This window comes from Takifugu rubripes, chromosome 9 (assembly GCF_901000725.2).
Source record: "Takifugu rubripes chromosome 9, fTakRub1.2, whole genome shotgun sequence".
Classification (NCBI taxonomy): domain Eukaryota; kingdom Metazoa; phylum Chordata; class Actinopteri; order Tetraodontiformes; family Tetraodontidae; genus Takifugu; species Takifugu rubripes.
Window position 1 is genome coordinate 6284595 of NC_042293.1, and position 14281 is coordinate 6298875.

General features: G+C 45.1%; 1 protein-coding gene across 13 annotated transcripts in view; it reads left to right on the forward strand.

The window, feature by feature from the left end:
• The window catches only part of LOC101064855 (transcription factor Sox-6), a 32753-nt gene that overhangs the window by 1737 nt on the left and 16735 nt on the right, over nucleotides 1-14281 (forward strand). For 8 of the 13 annotated variants that reach the window (XM_029841613.1, XM_011607029.2, XM_029841619.1 and 5 more), the window contains one exon: nucleotides 13057-13255. In XM_029841613.1, the coding sequence (XP_029697473.1) occupies nucleotides 13057-13255 (199 nt within the window). Of the gene's footprint in view, nucleotides 1-8491; nucleotides 8545-9047; nucleotides 9063-9151; nucleotides 9200-9447; nucleotides 9472-13056; nucleotides 13256-14281 lie in introns of those variants that run through there. The other 5 variants (XM_029841614.1, XM_029841618.1, XM_029841615.1 and 2 more) reach the window with 4 other exon arrangements.

A 14281-nucleotide genomic window follows, 5' to 3' on the forward strand; every position in this document is an offset into this window, starting at 1 on the left:
TCTTTCCAGATGACAGGTGGATTATTGTAATCTTTGATTGGTGTTTCCTAAGCAATGAAAGATACTTTTGATAATAATGCGCTCTCTTCACTAATGACAGTCGTGTCCATCAGTTGAGCGGTTGCCGGTGTTGATGGTTGACATTTGCACAGGAGACGTGATGTAGAGCGAGGTGACTGTGAGAACGTTGCTGAAATTGTCGACGTTGCACCTTTACACCAGTCATCTTCATTTCCCCCGACATCTGCAGATGAACACGTATGTTCCACATGACGTGTTCCATATTTTCCCACGTGATTGTTGTGTGTAAGTCAATCATTTTCAGCCTATGGTTGATTCTCAGACTGTATTATTTATTGTTGTTTTTTTAGGAAAGGAGTGAATCACGAATTTAACATGTAGCTGTGATTGTGCGTTTGTCTTTATTCAGCCTGTATTTATCTCCACGGTGACACACCCAAAATTACAGCATCCCTGCAGAAACAGAAAGACTGAACAACTCAAAGCAAACTGAGGAATGTATGTGTGTGTTTGTTTGTGTGTGTTTTTGTGTGTGTGTGTGTCCCCTCCATACAAAGATCACATCTTCATTTGTCGTTCTCTCCACTTGTTCATTGTTTTTACACCTGCTCCCACAAAAAACCATCTCGCCACGGAAACAGGCAATGTCAGCGTCTGGGTTCAGTGTGTTACTGTTGTGTTTAATGTGTGTTGCTGATGTCATTAGTGTGTGTTGCTGATGTCTTCAGGGTCTGTTGCTGTTGTGTTCAGTCTGTGTTGTTGTTGTCTTCAGTGTGTGTTGCTGTTGTCTTCAGTGTCTTTTGCTGTTGTCTTCAGTGTGTGTTGCTGTTGTCTTTAGTGTGTTGCTTTTGTCTTCAGTGCCAGTTGCTGTTGTCTTCAGTCTGTGTTGCTGTTGTCTTCAGTGTGTGTTTCTGTTGTCTTTAGTGTGTTGCTGTTGTCTTCAGTGTGAGTCGCTGTTGTGTTTTTACACCTGCTCCCACAACAAACCAACTTGCCATGGAAACAGGCAATGTCAGCGTCTGGGTTCAGTGTGTTACTGTTGTGTTTAATGTGTGTTGCTGATGTCATTAGTGTGTGTTGCTGATGTCTTCAGGGTCTGTTGCTGTTGTGTTCAGTCTGTGTTGTTGTTGTCTTCAGTGTGTGTTGCTGTTGTCTTTAGTGTGTTGCTGTTGTCTTCAGTGTCTGTTGCTGTTGTCTTTATTGTGTTGCTGTAGTCTTCAGTGTCTGTTGCTGTTGTCTTCAGTCTGTGTTGCTGTTGTCTTCAGTCTGTGTTGCTGTTGTCTTTAGTGTGTTGCTGTTGTCTTCAGTGTGAGTCGCTGTTGTTGTTAGTCGACTCCTCTCACAAACTGTTGCAGCTTGTGTTCCGATGACACGTCGGTCTTACAGATGAATGATGCTTTTGGTCCCGGCAGCGGTTGCCTGGTGGAAACATCTTGGTCAGACATTGCTGAGGAGGCTACAGAACCATGTTTCTCTGAGCTGGTGCTAATGTGCTAACATGCTAACATGTGGCTGCAGGATTACTGTTCTGCTCCTGAGAGGTCGGCTCAATGTTTCCATCCATTCCAGCATTGATCAACAAATGGACACGTCTTTTAGCGTGTGTGTGTGTGTGTGTGTGTGCGTGTGCTTGCGTGTGTGTGTCTATGTGTGTTGGTCATTTAACCTCTTGTAGCAGTAAAATAACATGTTAATCTACCTCTTTCAGAACGATACGATGGCCTTGGGACTTCATACTCAATTGACTTTTCTCCCTTTTTTCCTTCGATGGTTAAGTTTTCTGTGGGAGCTGCTGCTTATGGAAACTTCCTCCTTCATCCACGGAGGCTGAATCATTCTCTGGCTGCTGCTGCAACAGACACAGTGGTTGTTGTTGTTGTCGTGCGTTTGTAACGGGGCGACCAGGTGACTGAGTTAGCCAGAGATCACATGACAGGAGTGTCCCATCGGAAACATGACAGACAGAAACATGAATATTCCGTGTAAACCTCCGCAAGGACTCTGGAGTCAATATGTGATCGTGGGTGTCGTCGGCAAACACGTCCTGGTATGGTTTATCATGCTAAAGTACCGGATGGGTTGGGTTCCATATGTGAGACAATGCTAGAGCCTGAAAGTTTTGACAGTTAAATGAACATGTTTGAAGATACATGTTCTGGTCTTTTGTGTAATTGACAGAGTTTGTGTCACACAGACCCCACCCGCTTGGCACTCCCTGCAGGTTAAATCAAACAACAGCAATTATTTGCACTACCTTTCAGTAAAAGTCTGTCTCAAATGTTACACAAATCTCTCAGGTGTGTCAAACTTTTCCCAGAAAAGGCTGAAAACAGCCATTTTCCAGGTTCTGACACACGTTTGACCACTTGCAGTTTCAGGAAATGCGACCGATGTCGTTTTTTTAATAAAGACATTTCTTCACAAAATTTCAAATTTATAAATTTCTAAAATTTGAATCTGTTTCATTCAACTGAAATGACAAATCTTCAATGTCCGAGACAACTGGGATCAATTATCGTTTGATTGCTGTGATTACACCCTTAAGCCCCTCCCACTTAGAGAAACGCTGCGGTTCTGGGTAAAAGGGGTGTGGCAGCAGTTGGGACGAATGACCCTGTGGTAAAAAGCAGGGGCCAGGATAGTGGGGCTCCACCCTACAAACACCAAATCCAGTTGGTTGTTGGCTTGATTTCTAACTTCTTCTAACTTCTAACTAACTAACTAACACAAATATTGCTGCTTGCATATGCAGGGCATTGCCATGGTTTCAAGACTGTACAGAAGCCTTTAATCGAGCTCTCTGATTGGACGTTTTCTGGCTTTGAATAGAAACCTCATCATTTGTTATGTCAGGACATCCTCCGGTTCTGTTCCTGGTTCTGGTCTCAATGTACCAGATGTAAAAATCCATGTTGTCAAGATCACCGGTGGTGTGGATGGGGGTCCCATGACTCAGAGTTAAGGCACTAAGCTGCATCATCATCATCATCATGGTATGAATTCTGAATAAATTCAGCCAACCAGATGTGATGGATGGAAGGAGAGATGGACAGGTGGATGCAGGAGATATCAGGCTCAGCAGGTGGTTGTGAAGCACTTTACTGTATGTTGCCTCTGGTATGGGAAACATACAGTGTTACAGCTGCTATAGGAACAATAGCCTTTAAAATGGTGAAAAGAAGCTTAAGTCATAAAGGAACCATTGTTGCTGAGCAGCACGTGTTTGACGGAACAACGGTGCAGGTTCAAGAATGAGACCTGCTGTTGGACATGATTCCACGTCCCCCCTGCAGGAAAACAGCATCAACTACACATCTGAAACAGAACAACTGAACATGAAGCTGGTTTGGTTATCGTGGACTGCTGACGGGAAGGGAGCCTAAACATGGTCGGATTATGACAAAGCTGGAAAAAACAGGAAGATAAAATGACTGAGTGACCCAGAGATGGGGATCAATAATGTCACTGATCAGAGCTGCAGCCACTCAGCCCTTTCTCGCGGCCCGACGCTCCCCCGTTCCCCTCGTTTACATGCAGTCTTTCATTAGCAAAAGTGTAAATCAGAGGTAGCGCCGTCGCCTCATTATCGGCCCTGACAGTTGAAGCTTATTGGGGTCGTGACTTCAGGCCTCAACCGTTTCTGTTGAACTTCCTGCATCTCCTCCGCCTGTCTCCCTCCCCTCTGCAGGTTTTCCTCTCTCACGCAGCCATGTGTTTGTTCATTCCTCAGCTGTGGGACAAAAGAAGCCGCAGATCCTTCTCTGACATTCAGCTCTTGTTTTTACAATCTTTGCGGCTGTTTGCACAGTCTGACACTCTTTGTCTTGAGGTAGCAGGACAATGGCGAGGGCCATAATGTAATCTCCTGGAGTGGCGGGCAGAGGGCGGGGTCCAGGCATATGTGTTGGAGCTTGTCTCCCCTCCCGCCTCTTTGCTTTGGGGATGTTTCACATCAGCAGCGACTTTGGAGAGAATTCATGTTGTCATTTAAACCTTTTTCGTGAACGTTTGTGCAGGAAAACAAAAAGACTGGCGCAGTCATCCCGTCCCTCCTTCCTGAAGGTGTTTGACTACCCACAGGTCCACAAATATCGACTTTCTAGGTTTGAATTGAATTGAATTGAATTGAATCAGATTTATTGCCATTGTTCATGTAATACACAGTATTACACAAGCTAGGAATTTGTCTTGGTGTGACGCTGCGACATTCAACATAAAGAAGACAACACTAGAATAAGATAAATAAAATAAAATAAGACATATATACAGTATATACATAAATAGTAAGAAATAGTGCAGGTCAATGCAGGAGTAATGTGATGTATTGTTCGTGAGTCCAACTGGCTGCTGTACGTGGTGCTTAAGTGATAAGTCACTTGGTATTCAGCAGCCTGATGGCAGAGGGGAAGAAGCTGTTCATGTAGCGGGAGGTTTTGGTCCAAATGGACCGTAGTCTCCTGCCTGAGGGGAGGGGGGAAAACAGTCCATGACCAGGGTGGGAAGTGTCGGCCGTGATCCGACCTGCACACCTCCGGGTCCTGGAGATATACAGGTCCTGGATGGATGGAAGCCTGCAGCTGATCACCTTCTCGTCAGCGCGCACGACGCGCTGCAGCCTCAGTCTGTCCCTGGCGGTGGCACCAGCATACCACACGGTGATGGAGGAGGTTTCCTGCCTTCAGTCAGTGATGCTTGACTCAAGAAACCACCATAAATGGGTACTCTGATCCAAACAATGACCAATCCAGATTAAAACAGCTTCACATACTCCCACAAGAAGAAGAATAAGTCCTTATCACTGGTGCTGGAGCTCAGACACGTCTCTGGACCTATAGTCTTGAACATCTGGTTTTTCACAGCTGTCAGGCTGGCCAGGAAGTCCAGTTGTGTCCCGGCTGAGATCCACCAGCAGTTTTGGTCTCATGGAGCGATGGAGGAGAGAAAGAAGAAACCAGGAGAACCTTGATGTGAGCTACTCTCTGGTTCTGGTCCAGTTCTGGTTCCTTCCACTCATTTCTGACAGAAACACTGCTCAAAATGGAATTGATACGAGGAGATAATCATGTGATCAGAAATGAGTGATTATTGATCCATTTTCATGTTGGACTGCATTTTCCTGTTGAATGAATGAATGAACTCTGCTGATCAGAAAGCTGGAAATGTTTTGCTGTCATGTACCTTTACCCAAAATCCTTCAGCTGTCGGATGATTGGGACTACATGCGTGTGTGTGTGTGTGTGTGTGTATTTGTGTGTCGAATGTGTGCATTTGTGTTGCTTCTGCGGGCCTGTTCAGGCTGGTTTCGGCCTCTCTGGCCTTGAAATGTGGATTTGTGAGTCTTTTCTTCAGTTTCACGCTGTGGCTCTTTGTTATCACTTTTACTCTCATTATCTGGTCGGTGTTTTGGTTCTGTGTTACTATCAGCTGCTCGTAATTGTGCCCTGAGAGAAAAAGTCCAAATCAAACCGGACTGGGTTGATTAAAGAATGCAAAAGGATCACACGGCCTGTTCTCTTTCTTCTTCATTGTGATCAATTAGCCTCAAATTGTGGAATCAAAGGCCGGTTTGTCTGTTTGTGCTGCGCTGTCATGTGAGCTAGAGTCCGTCTGAAGGGCTTCACTTCATCCTCCAAATGTCCAGATTATGTTTAATCCTCAATTTCAAACACAATAAAACATAATTTGCATAGAAATGTATGCAAATGTCAAAGTTAGAGCACTAATCTGAGCATTTTTGTTAATTTAGTGAAAGGCTAAGGAACAAACCTTGACCCCTCCTGAAACCTCCTTCATGTTGCTGTCAGATGGAATTGTTATGATTCTGTAGCTTTAATCACTTTTGCAGCATTGTAGAAGATCCAGTTCTTGTTCCTCCACAGCCATTGTAGGTTCTATAGAACCATGTTTGGTTCATTCAAAATGTTGCCCTGAGCTGGTGAGAACATCTGTTAGCAGCATCGGTCTGACGCTGTCACACATCTGAGCCAGGTCATGGCTCACAGTACAGACGTAAACACCATCAGACTGAACCAACCGTGTGTGCGTGTGTGTGTGAGTGTGTTAGAGCTACACACTGATCCTCTGTTAGCGTTACACTGGACCTCTGTGTTCTGTGAATGTTCCTGAGGGACGTTCCTCAGGTGCTCCAACAGAAGCTTCACGTTTCTCAGCTCTGTCCTGATTGTGGTTAAATCCTGGCGACGGCCTTGTTCTGTTATTTCAGGTGAGTTTTGTGATTAGAGCTGAAGCTGCATCTGTCTGCAGGTTCTCTGAGGCACTTCGGTTGGAACACACAGCAGTACTGTGTGTGCATGTGTGTGTGTGTGGTAGTAAACGGTGTGGGTAAATGCAGTGGATGTCAGCACACACGGAACACTTGTGATTTGTCTCCCGGAGGGTGAAGACCTCCACTCTGTTGGTATTCTGCTCAGATGCTCAATAGCTGCTTTCAGCTGGATGAAGAAAAGGCTCCTTTAAACATGGCGGGCTGCTTTCCAGGAAGCTTTCAGCCTGGCCTTCTCATGGACCTTCTCGCTCTGAGCAATAAAGATTCTGTCTGGACTTAAATGGTGCTGCAGGTAACCTGCATCTGATGCTGAGGTGTGGCTGGTTCTGGTAGGAACCGCTCAGATGGGAGAGCTTGGAGAAAGAATGACCATCTGGCTAATCCTCCCATTTAAGACTACTGGGCTGCATGTCAGTCAGAGGTCAGAGGTCAGAGGGCGACCCCTTTAATCCCCCCATTAGCAGCTTCCTCCAACACTTCAAACCTCATTCTTCTACCATGAAGACAGTGCAGGAGCCACCAGTCAATGTAATCATTCACCAATGGTTAAATTGTTACTAATGGTGTTAACAAGTGTAATTAAGGTGTTCATTCACATCCAGTTGATACCGTCAAGAGAAGGTTTCAATAGTTTATGAAGTTTTATCCTGACCAGAGTTGTAGCAGTCACATTAACAGAGTATAGTTTATTAAGATCAAAGAGCAGGTTGGGCTATGCTCATTTTAAACACTAACAAACAAACCTCGACCCTCGACAAATCTCGGTGTTTGTAGTATTAGTAGAAGTTGTAGTAGTAGTTGTTGTTGTTACCATCATGATTCTGTCTCTGAACACTAATCAGAGATGTTTTATTACCCCTTAATTAATGCAAAACTCTGAGTTATTACACCCTAGTTGCAGAATCAGACAGCGTTCCCATCAAGTGGAGGCAGCATTATCTTTTCCTATTCCCCCCTTGTGTTTCCAGACTGTGTCATGTTTGGAAAACTGGAGCGCTTCTAATCCCGTTAAACTCAATTTCATCAACTCATCTGGAAACAAAATCACATTATTTCTCTTTTAACAGTTGATCCTCAAACTAAATTAGTAGACGTAAGATGACAATTACTCCATCTTAACAGAGTTACCATCAGATTGCTAATGGTTTAGCTCCTCCACCTTATTCACGTGCATCAGAATACGAATAAATGCCTGCTGGGGTGTCATACTGATCCAGAGTCTGTATCGCGAGCTGACAGCAGGTGGCCTCTTGGCTGAGTTACGGGACCCTAACAAAGTAAAGAGCTAACAAGCTAACAAGCTAACGAGCTCACTGAGGTTACCTGTTTGGTGTCCGCAGTGACAATGCTGCTCTTGGTACATAGCTGTTGCCGTGGTTTAGATTAATTAGCACTGTTTGGCATCAGCTAATGACGTTTACCCACAGCTAACAGCATTTAGCCTTGTTGCGCCTGTAAGCAGTTCATTGCTACATCCTGACTGAACTTCACGTGTGTTTAACTCTGATGCAGGTTCCCGTATGTGTGTGTGTGTGTGTGTGTGTGAGAGAGAGAGAGAGAGAGAGACGAACAATTGAACGAATCTGATGGAGTTTCTGAGTGAGTGTGACTCCTGATCGGTTTGCTCTGCACTGGGGCAGCAGGAAGGGCTGGGCTCCTTCACTTACCCATAATTCCTTGCTTCATGGCCGCTGCCCAAACCACCGAGCTCCAGCTCCCACTTTCTTTGTGTGGCTGCCCTGGAAATGAGGCCTGCTCTAAATATTATCTTCATCCAGCGTTTCTCCTTCAGAGAGAAGAAAGAAGACTGAGTCACTTTTTCCTCCTCCCGCTACCGCCGTCTTCTTCTTTTGCGCCGTCCAAACCACAGGCAGCAGCGGAGGCTTCCTGAAGATGAGCTTTTTCTGTGGTTTCAGGCTGATCCTCCGCCTGAGCTCATGTACGGCCTCCATCCTTGATGTCACACACAACTGAAAACAGCCTCATTTCCAATCACAAGTGACCAGATATTGATTCAGGATCAAAGTTGATGGTCTTTCATGTGGAGAACATTTTCAGGAGAACATGGCAGAACCAGCCAGTGGTCTGAAAGTTCAAACTCTTTTTCTCTTCCTCCTCTTCAGGAATGTGATGTCACCAAATTTCAGCATAATTACTTTCTGTTTAAACTGTCCTGGTTCACAGAGGTCTGAGGTCAGGAGCACCACCAGATCTCTTTCACCGCTGCTGCATCATGGGTACTTTTATTCTCAGTTTCATTGAGCTAGCTAACAAGCAGCAACTCCACATCGAGTGTAATTACCCGAGTTTGTCATTAGAGCATCTCCTATTTAAGCTTCCATCAGCCAAAATTAATTGTACTTAATGGTTGCTGATTGCATTCCCACGCTGGCCAACCCCTCCTCCGTTTTTAGCGATCTGATCGTTTAAGTACATGCTAGCATAATTGAGGTCTCTTTCTTGATTAGATTTGCAGCAGCTTTGAACAAAGCCTGTTCGAACTTAATCCAATGAGCTCCATTGTGGCCAGAGCGGAGGGACCACATCGCTCCTGGTTAGCTTCAAAAACCAGCGAGGCGGCAAACAATTAGAGCCGGCGCTGATGAAGAGGCCAGACCACAGAACCCAAACACAGCATTTGTCTTCTAGAGACTTGCTGATTCAGCAGAAATCAAACTTTTATAGTTTTCATCGGCAGATGTGGTCGAGTTTGTAAAGACCTCCGCTGACCTGTAACCAGCCTGGACCACCAGATGTGGGTTCTGTCTTGACATTCAACGAGTCTGAATGTTCTGTCCTGCCCATAATCTGCTCTTTTGTTTTCTGTCACTGTCAATTAATCAGGAACCTCCGGAGCAGCTGAGGAAAGACCTGCTGGAGATACCTGGGCAGGTCTGAGCTCTCTTCTCTTCTCTCTGGTTCTTGCTCTGGTCCCTTGTTTGTTGATCCGGCTGGGTTATGTCTGGATGCGTTCTTTGTGCATCTGCTAATCTGTTAATGACAATGTTGATGTGATGAGAACACGCGTTCATCTAAAAATACCTGATGTTTCGGCAGGACAGGAACATTCCTTCAGTCGACACACAGCAGGAATGGCAGGATGCTCCCAGTAATCCAGAATCATAATCCACACCCATCAAAAACAACCACAAGAAATTGAGATGGTAACAATAATTTACAGAGAGAAAGAGACAGAGAGAGAGAGAGAGGGCACTGTCCTGGGCTGTTCCTGTGCTGGACTGTTCCTGTCCTGGGCTGTTCTGAGTTTGGGATTAACCTGGATTCTCCAGCAGAATTACAGATGAATTCATGATTGATGATGATCGAATTTGTGGACGAGTCACTTGGACTGAACCGGATCAGAACTTTTCACACAGTTATTTTGGTCTGTTATTCTTCTCGACAACAAAGCTGCCTTTGTGGGACAGAATCGGGCCGCATGAAGGTGATTTTACAGCTGTTCAGCTGTGTGACATGACGGTTTCTTCACGTTCCTGCGCTCCTTTCTGTAAATGTCACAGTTATTTGCTGCAAAAGCAGCCGATAGTAACTGAACACAGACAACCCTTTCTCCATCTTCCTTTCAGCCCGTCAATAATTCAGATAAATGATGATGATTTCCAAAGAGTACCATGATGCTGAATAATGCAGCCATTCCATGCTAACAAAGCTGAAGAAAAGTCCGATAAGTGACAAAGCTCATTGTCAGAGGATCCAGAGACGGCTGGGATTACAATGGAAGCCTCCAGTGAAATGACCTGTCAGTCTTAATCTGGGATTAGGAGGCTTTTGCCCCTCCTGGGTGCTCTAAAAGCCACCTGTTTGGACGTTTGAGCAGATGATGCGACGCGCCATCGCTGCTGGTCTCAGCCTGATTGTTTGTTTGTCATAAAAGTTTCAGATGATTTTGTCTTTTTGGATGAGACGCCATAATCTGACATCATAAATTCACAAATATTCTTTATTCATTGGTGGGATTTAGTTGAAAGGTTTACTTTCACATTTTTTGTGCATCTGATGAATTGCAAACGATGAATTTAAGTAAACTGGTGAAAATGGGGCTTGGTTGGCACTCCGCCAGCTGAACGTATCGCTAATCTGAAGAAATGCGATAATCGTGTGATGTCGATTCTCGCCTGTCGAGAGATTCCTGTTTCGCTATGACTTATTCAAATGCTCTTTTAGCTGCAGAGCGAATCCCATCTGATGTTGTAAAAGCCGAGAAAAAGCATCCAGCTGCATCTTTTGGACATGAATTTGTACAAATATTTTATTTCAAGTGTAGTTTCTTCTGTCGGGTTACTGTTTTATTGACGGGTCGCAGTACAACAGGGCTTAAAACTTGTGTAATGAGCTTATTTGTGCATCACCTTAGTGTTAAGTTTGTCTCTGAGGTCGGAGCAAGGGGACGAGTGCTGGCGGCTAACACCGTGTTATCTCCTGCAGTGTGTTTGACAGTGGTGGGAACAGCTTAGAGCTGACGTAGCTGACAGAGTGGAGAGCGACAATGACGGAAAGACAGACTTGATGTCTTTAGCTGCCTGCTGGCAGCAACTGCTGTAAAATACTTGATCGGCATTTAATGGTGTCAGTTTTCATCAGGTCTTGGCACCTGTGGGCTTTTAAATAAGGTTGTTACAATCCAAGAATAGATGCGTGTGGCTAGGGACTGTTAAGCAAACATGTGTTTTGCTCCTGAACACTCTAACAAGGCTCATAAATATATGGTAACGATCAAACGTGAAACAGAGCATTGATAAACCTGCGTCCTGACCTCAGTGGTGTAGATCAATATCTTCTGCCTCAAACGATCCATGAATGCATCGATTCTTTGCGTGATACCATTTGCTACCTGGACAATGTGGTTTGGTTTCAGGATTAACAAACACAATATTCACGGTGAGCAGGTCCTCTAGCATGGGAGACAACTGGCCTTTTCAGCTCCCGCCTGTTGACTTTGGTGTTCAATGGTCTCTTCAATGGTTGGTTCTGTATTGCTGCCACCGCATAGATAAATGTATATGTGTACTGTATTTGTGTTAGCGAGGGGTGTGTTCGTCTGCCAGCAGCAATAACAAGCATAAGCGCGGGTGTTGGTCAATAAGGCCATGTCTGGATTTTTGGGGTCTGTGGGTTTTGGTCCGGGTCCCTGAACACAGAGAGGCGGCACAGTGGTGTGTGTTTACACACAGCGCACAAGTCAAGCATTCATCCTTTTCTGAGTGTTTTATTATTGACTTTTATTGAGATTTTCCATCAGCAGCAAGTGAAGGCATCAACGTTTCTGCAGTCATGTCAGAACAACGCAAAGCTAAATTTATCAAGACAGAATATTCAGCTAGCATGGTGCTAGTTAGAGTCCTGGTGTGTTTTGTGTGGTAGGTTCTTTTTTACCAGTGCAATGGTTCAGTAACACAATGATAATCCATCAAAGAATGGATCGATGTCCGTTCCTTGTTTCACCCGAGTTGTTACATGTTAGCACTGTTGCTATTACATGTTGTCTCTGCTAGCATCAGTAAAGCTGTGGAGCCTCTCTTGCATTTGGTGGCTGATGGTACTATTTCCTGTTTGTGTTTTCATGTTAAAAATATGCTGAGTAACTGGTTGAATTTATTTTTTTTACATTCCACTGTTTCGTTGCTCCTCTCTTTGATGGTATCTTCCTGTTAAGGTGGTCTTTTCTGTTGGTATTTCTCTCACTCGGATCCAACTGGGACGGCTGCAGGTTTCACCCCCAGCCGCTGGAGTCGGAGGCAAACACAGGAACCATAACACTGATTCCAGACCAGCCAGAGAGGACAGTTAACAGTGGTTGTTTCAGTGAAACTCTTTAAGTCCGGAGGCAGCAGCTGCAGGACGACCTTGTGTAACACCCTCCAAACATACAGCTGGAACTTTATTCTGACACGTTACGTTTGGATTTTTCTTCCTGTTTGTTAATAATGAAGATGAAAGTTGCTGTTTTTCAGTCTGTAGCAAAAGGCCTCATTCCAAACCTGTGTGTGTGTGTGCGTGTGTGTGTGTGTCGGGGGGCTGGCATTCCTTGCCATATGAGACTCCAATTCCAAGAAGCCATGTTTTGAGCCCCCCCGTAAACACAACACCAGCAATATTGTCAGCTAAATATAGACGCCCCCCCCCCCCCCCCCCCCCCCCACACACACACACACACTTGGTTCCTGCCTCTCTGTCATGGCTGCAGAGGCCTGCAGGACTGAAGATCTGGACTCTCAAAGACTCTGTCTTGGTCTGCAGTTTGATTTTGCTCTGGTGGATCTGGTTCAGATGTTGTTTTCCATGTTATTTTTTTGCTGCTGACTTAGCATTAGCAGCTATCAACCATCAACAGCTGGTTTACCAGAAGGAAAAATCAGACCTGAAGCAGCAAGGTTCAGGTATTCAGAGCTGCTTCAGTCCATGTTCGTCATCTCCGGGACCATGAAGACCTGAACCTGAAGACATTTATAACAGAATAGAAAGCACAATTAAAACATTAAAGTCTTCAGTTAACGAGACATCGGGAAAAACAGTCAGGAGGCAGACATCTGTGCCTTTAAACATAAACATTAATCTTGTCAGTGAGGAACAATTATTGAAAATTTTCAGGAAATCAATCAATCAATCAATCTTTATTTATATAATGTGTGTACAGTTTCAGCTGGCGTGTTGTTGTATGTTGAATTTAAGTTCTATCATTTCTCTGCATGTTTAGAAACATAAAGAAATACTTCCTGTTTCCTTTGCAGAAGGATGTCTTCTGTCAGAACCACGCTTCCTTTCCTCCCTCCATCCGAGGAGGGCATCACTGCTGGTCAGGACAATCTCCCCTGGACCAATGAACTGAAGGAGGCGCCGTCTCCCCTGTCACATGACCAACACCGCACAGAGGAGGTCCAACCAATCAGAGAGAAGCTAGCAAATGAGTGGGAGGAGCCTGCTGAAGTGGTGAGTGAATGAACCTGTTGGTAATTCGCAGCAGAGCATGATAACATACAAGATAGGAGATACACACATGGGATACACACACAAGATACATGCCTAAGACACACATACTTGAGATATGACCATAAGATACAAACATGAGATACACATACGCAGTACAGACATGAGGTGTGACGTGAGTGTGAGCAGACAGCGATCAGAGGTTCCCAGGTGAGATTCAGTTCTGTGGTTCTTCGCTGACATTCTGATCACGTGTTCGGTGAAAGTTTGACTTAAAGTAGCTGCATCAGTGTGGTGCAGAGGAACATCAGACTACCCAAGATTTTCTCAGCAGGGCCTGCAGGAGCCACAATGGGTACCCTGACTCCCCAGTGTTTGAAAGGTAATCCCCTGGTGTTAGTGGAGGACACTCCCCCCCCCAGGGTGGAGGTCTGGAAATCTCACATCCTCACTGTCACAACACCTGTGCTGGAGCGTCTGTTCTGTGGGACAGTCAGTGTTTTGATATACACAGGGAAACTGAATTCCTGCTGTTCAATTACATAAATGTACGTGGACGCTGTAGCTCAACTAGAATGGCCCCACAGTCGTCCGGCTGTAGCCGAACCACCGCCCCAATAGATCAGTTGTGAGTGAGCTGATGAGAGAACGTGGACGGCGAGCTGGCCTTGGTGATCTGGACATGTGCTATATTTCTCTTATATGTTGCTGACCTGGAAGCTTTACAAACAGTAACCGGTAGCAACCAAGTATCATTGGAGTGATGTGGAGCCGGCGTCATGCTGACAAAACTCAAGATTTTAACCTTCATGAATGCAAAACCCAAAATGGGGTTATTTTTGAAATGCTGCAGAGCAACTGGCTGTATCCTGCCCGAGCCCGTTGCTATAGGTTGGCCTTGTGCACCAGCATTAACACCGCACTAATGGTGGTTCTCAAGTGCTCCACAAACAAACATACAACAGTTCTGATGCATAAACTCATCCATGGTGGCTGTTGGTTCAGCTGTGGCTGCTAGCTCACTGATTA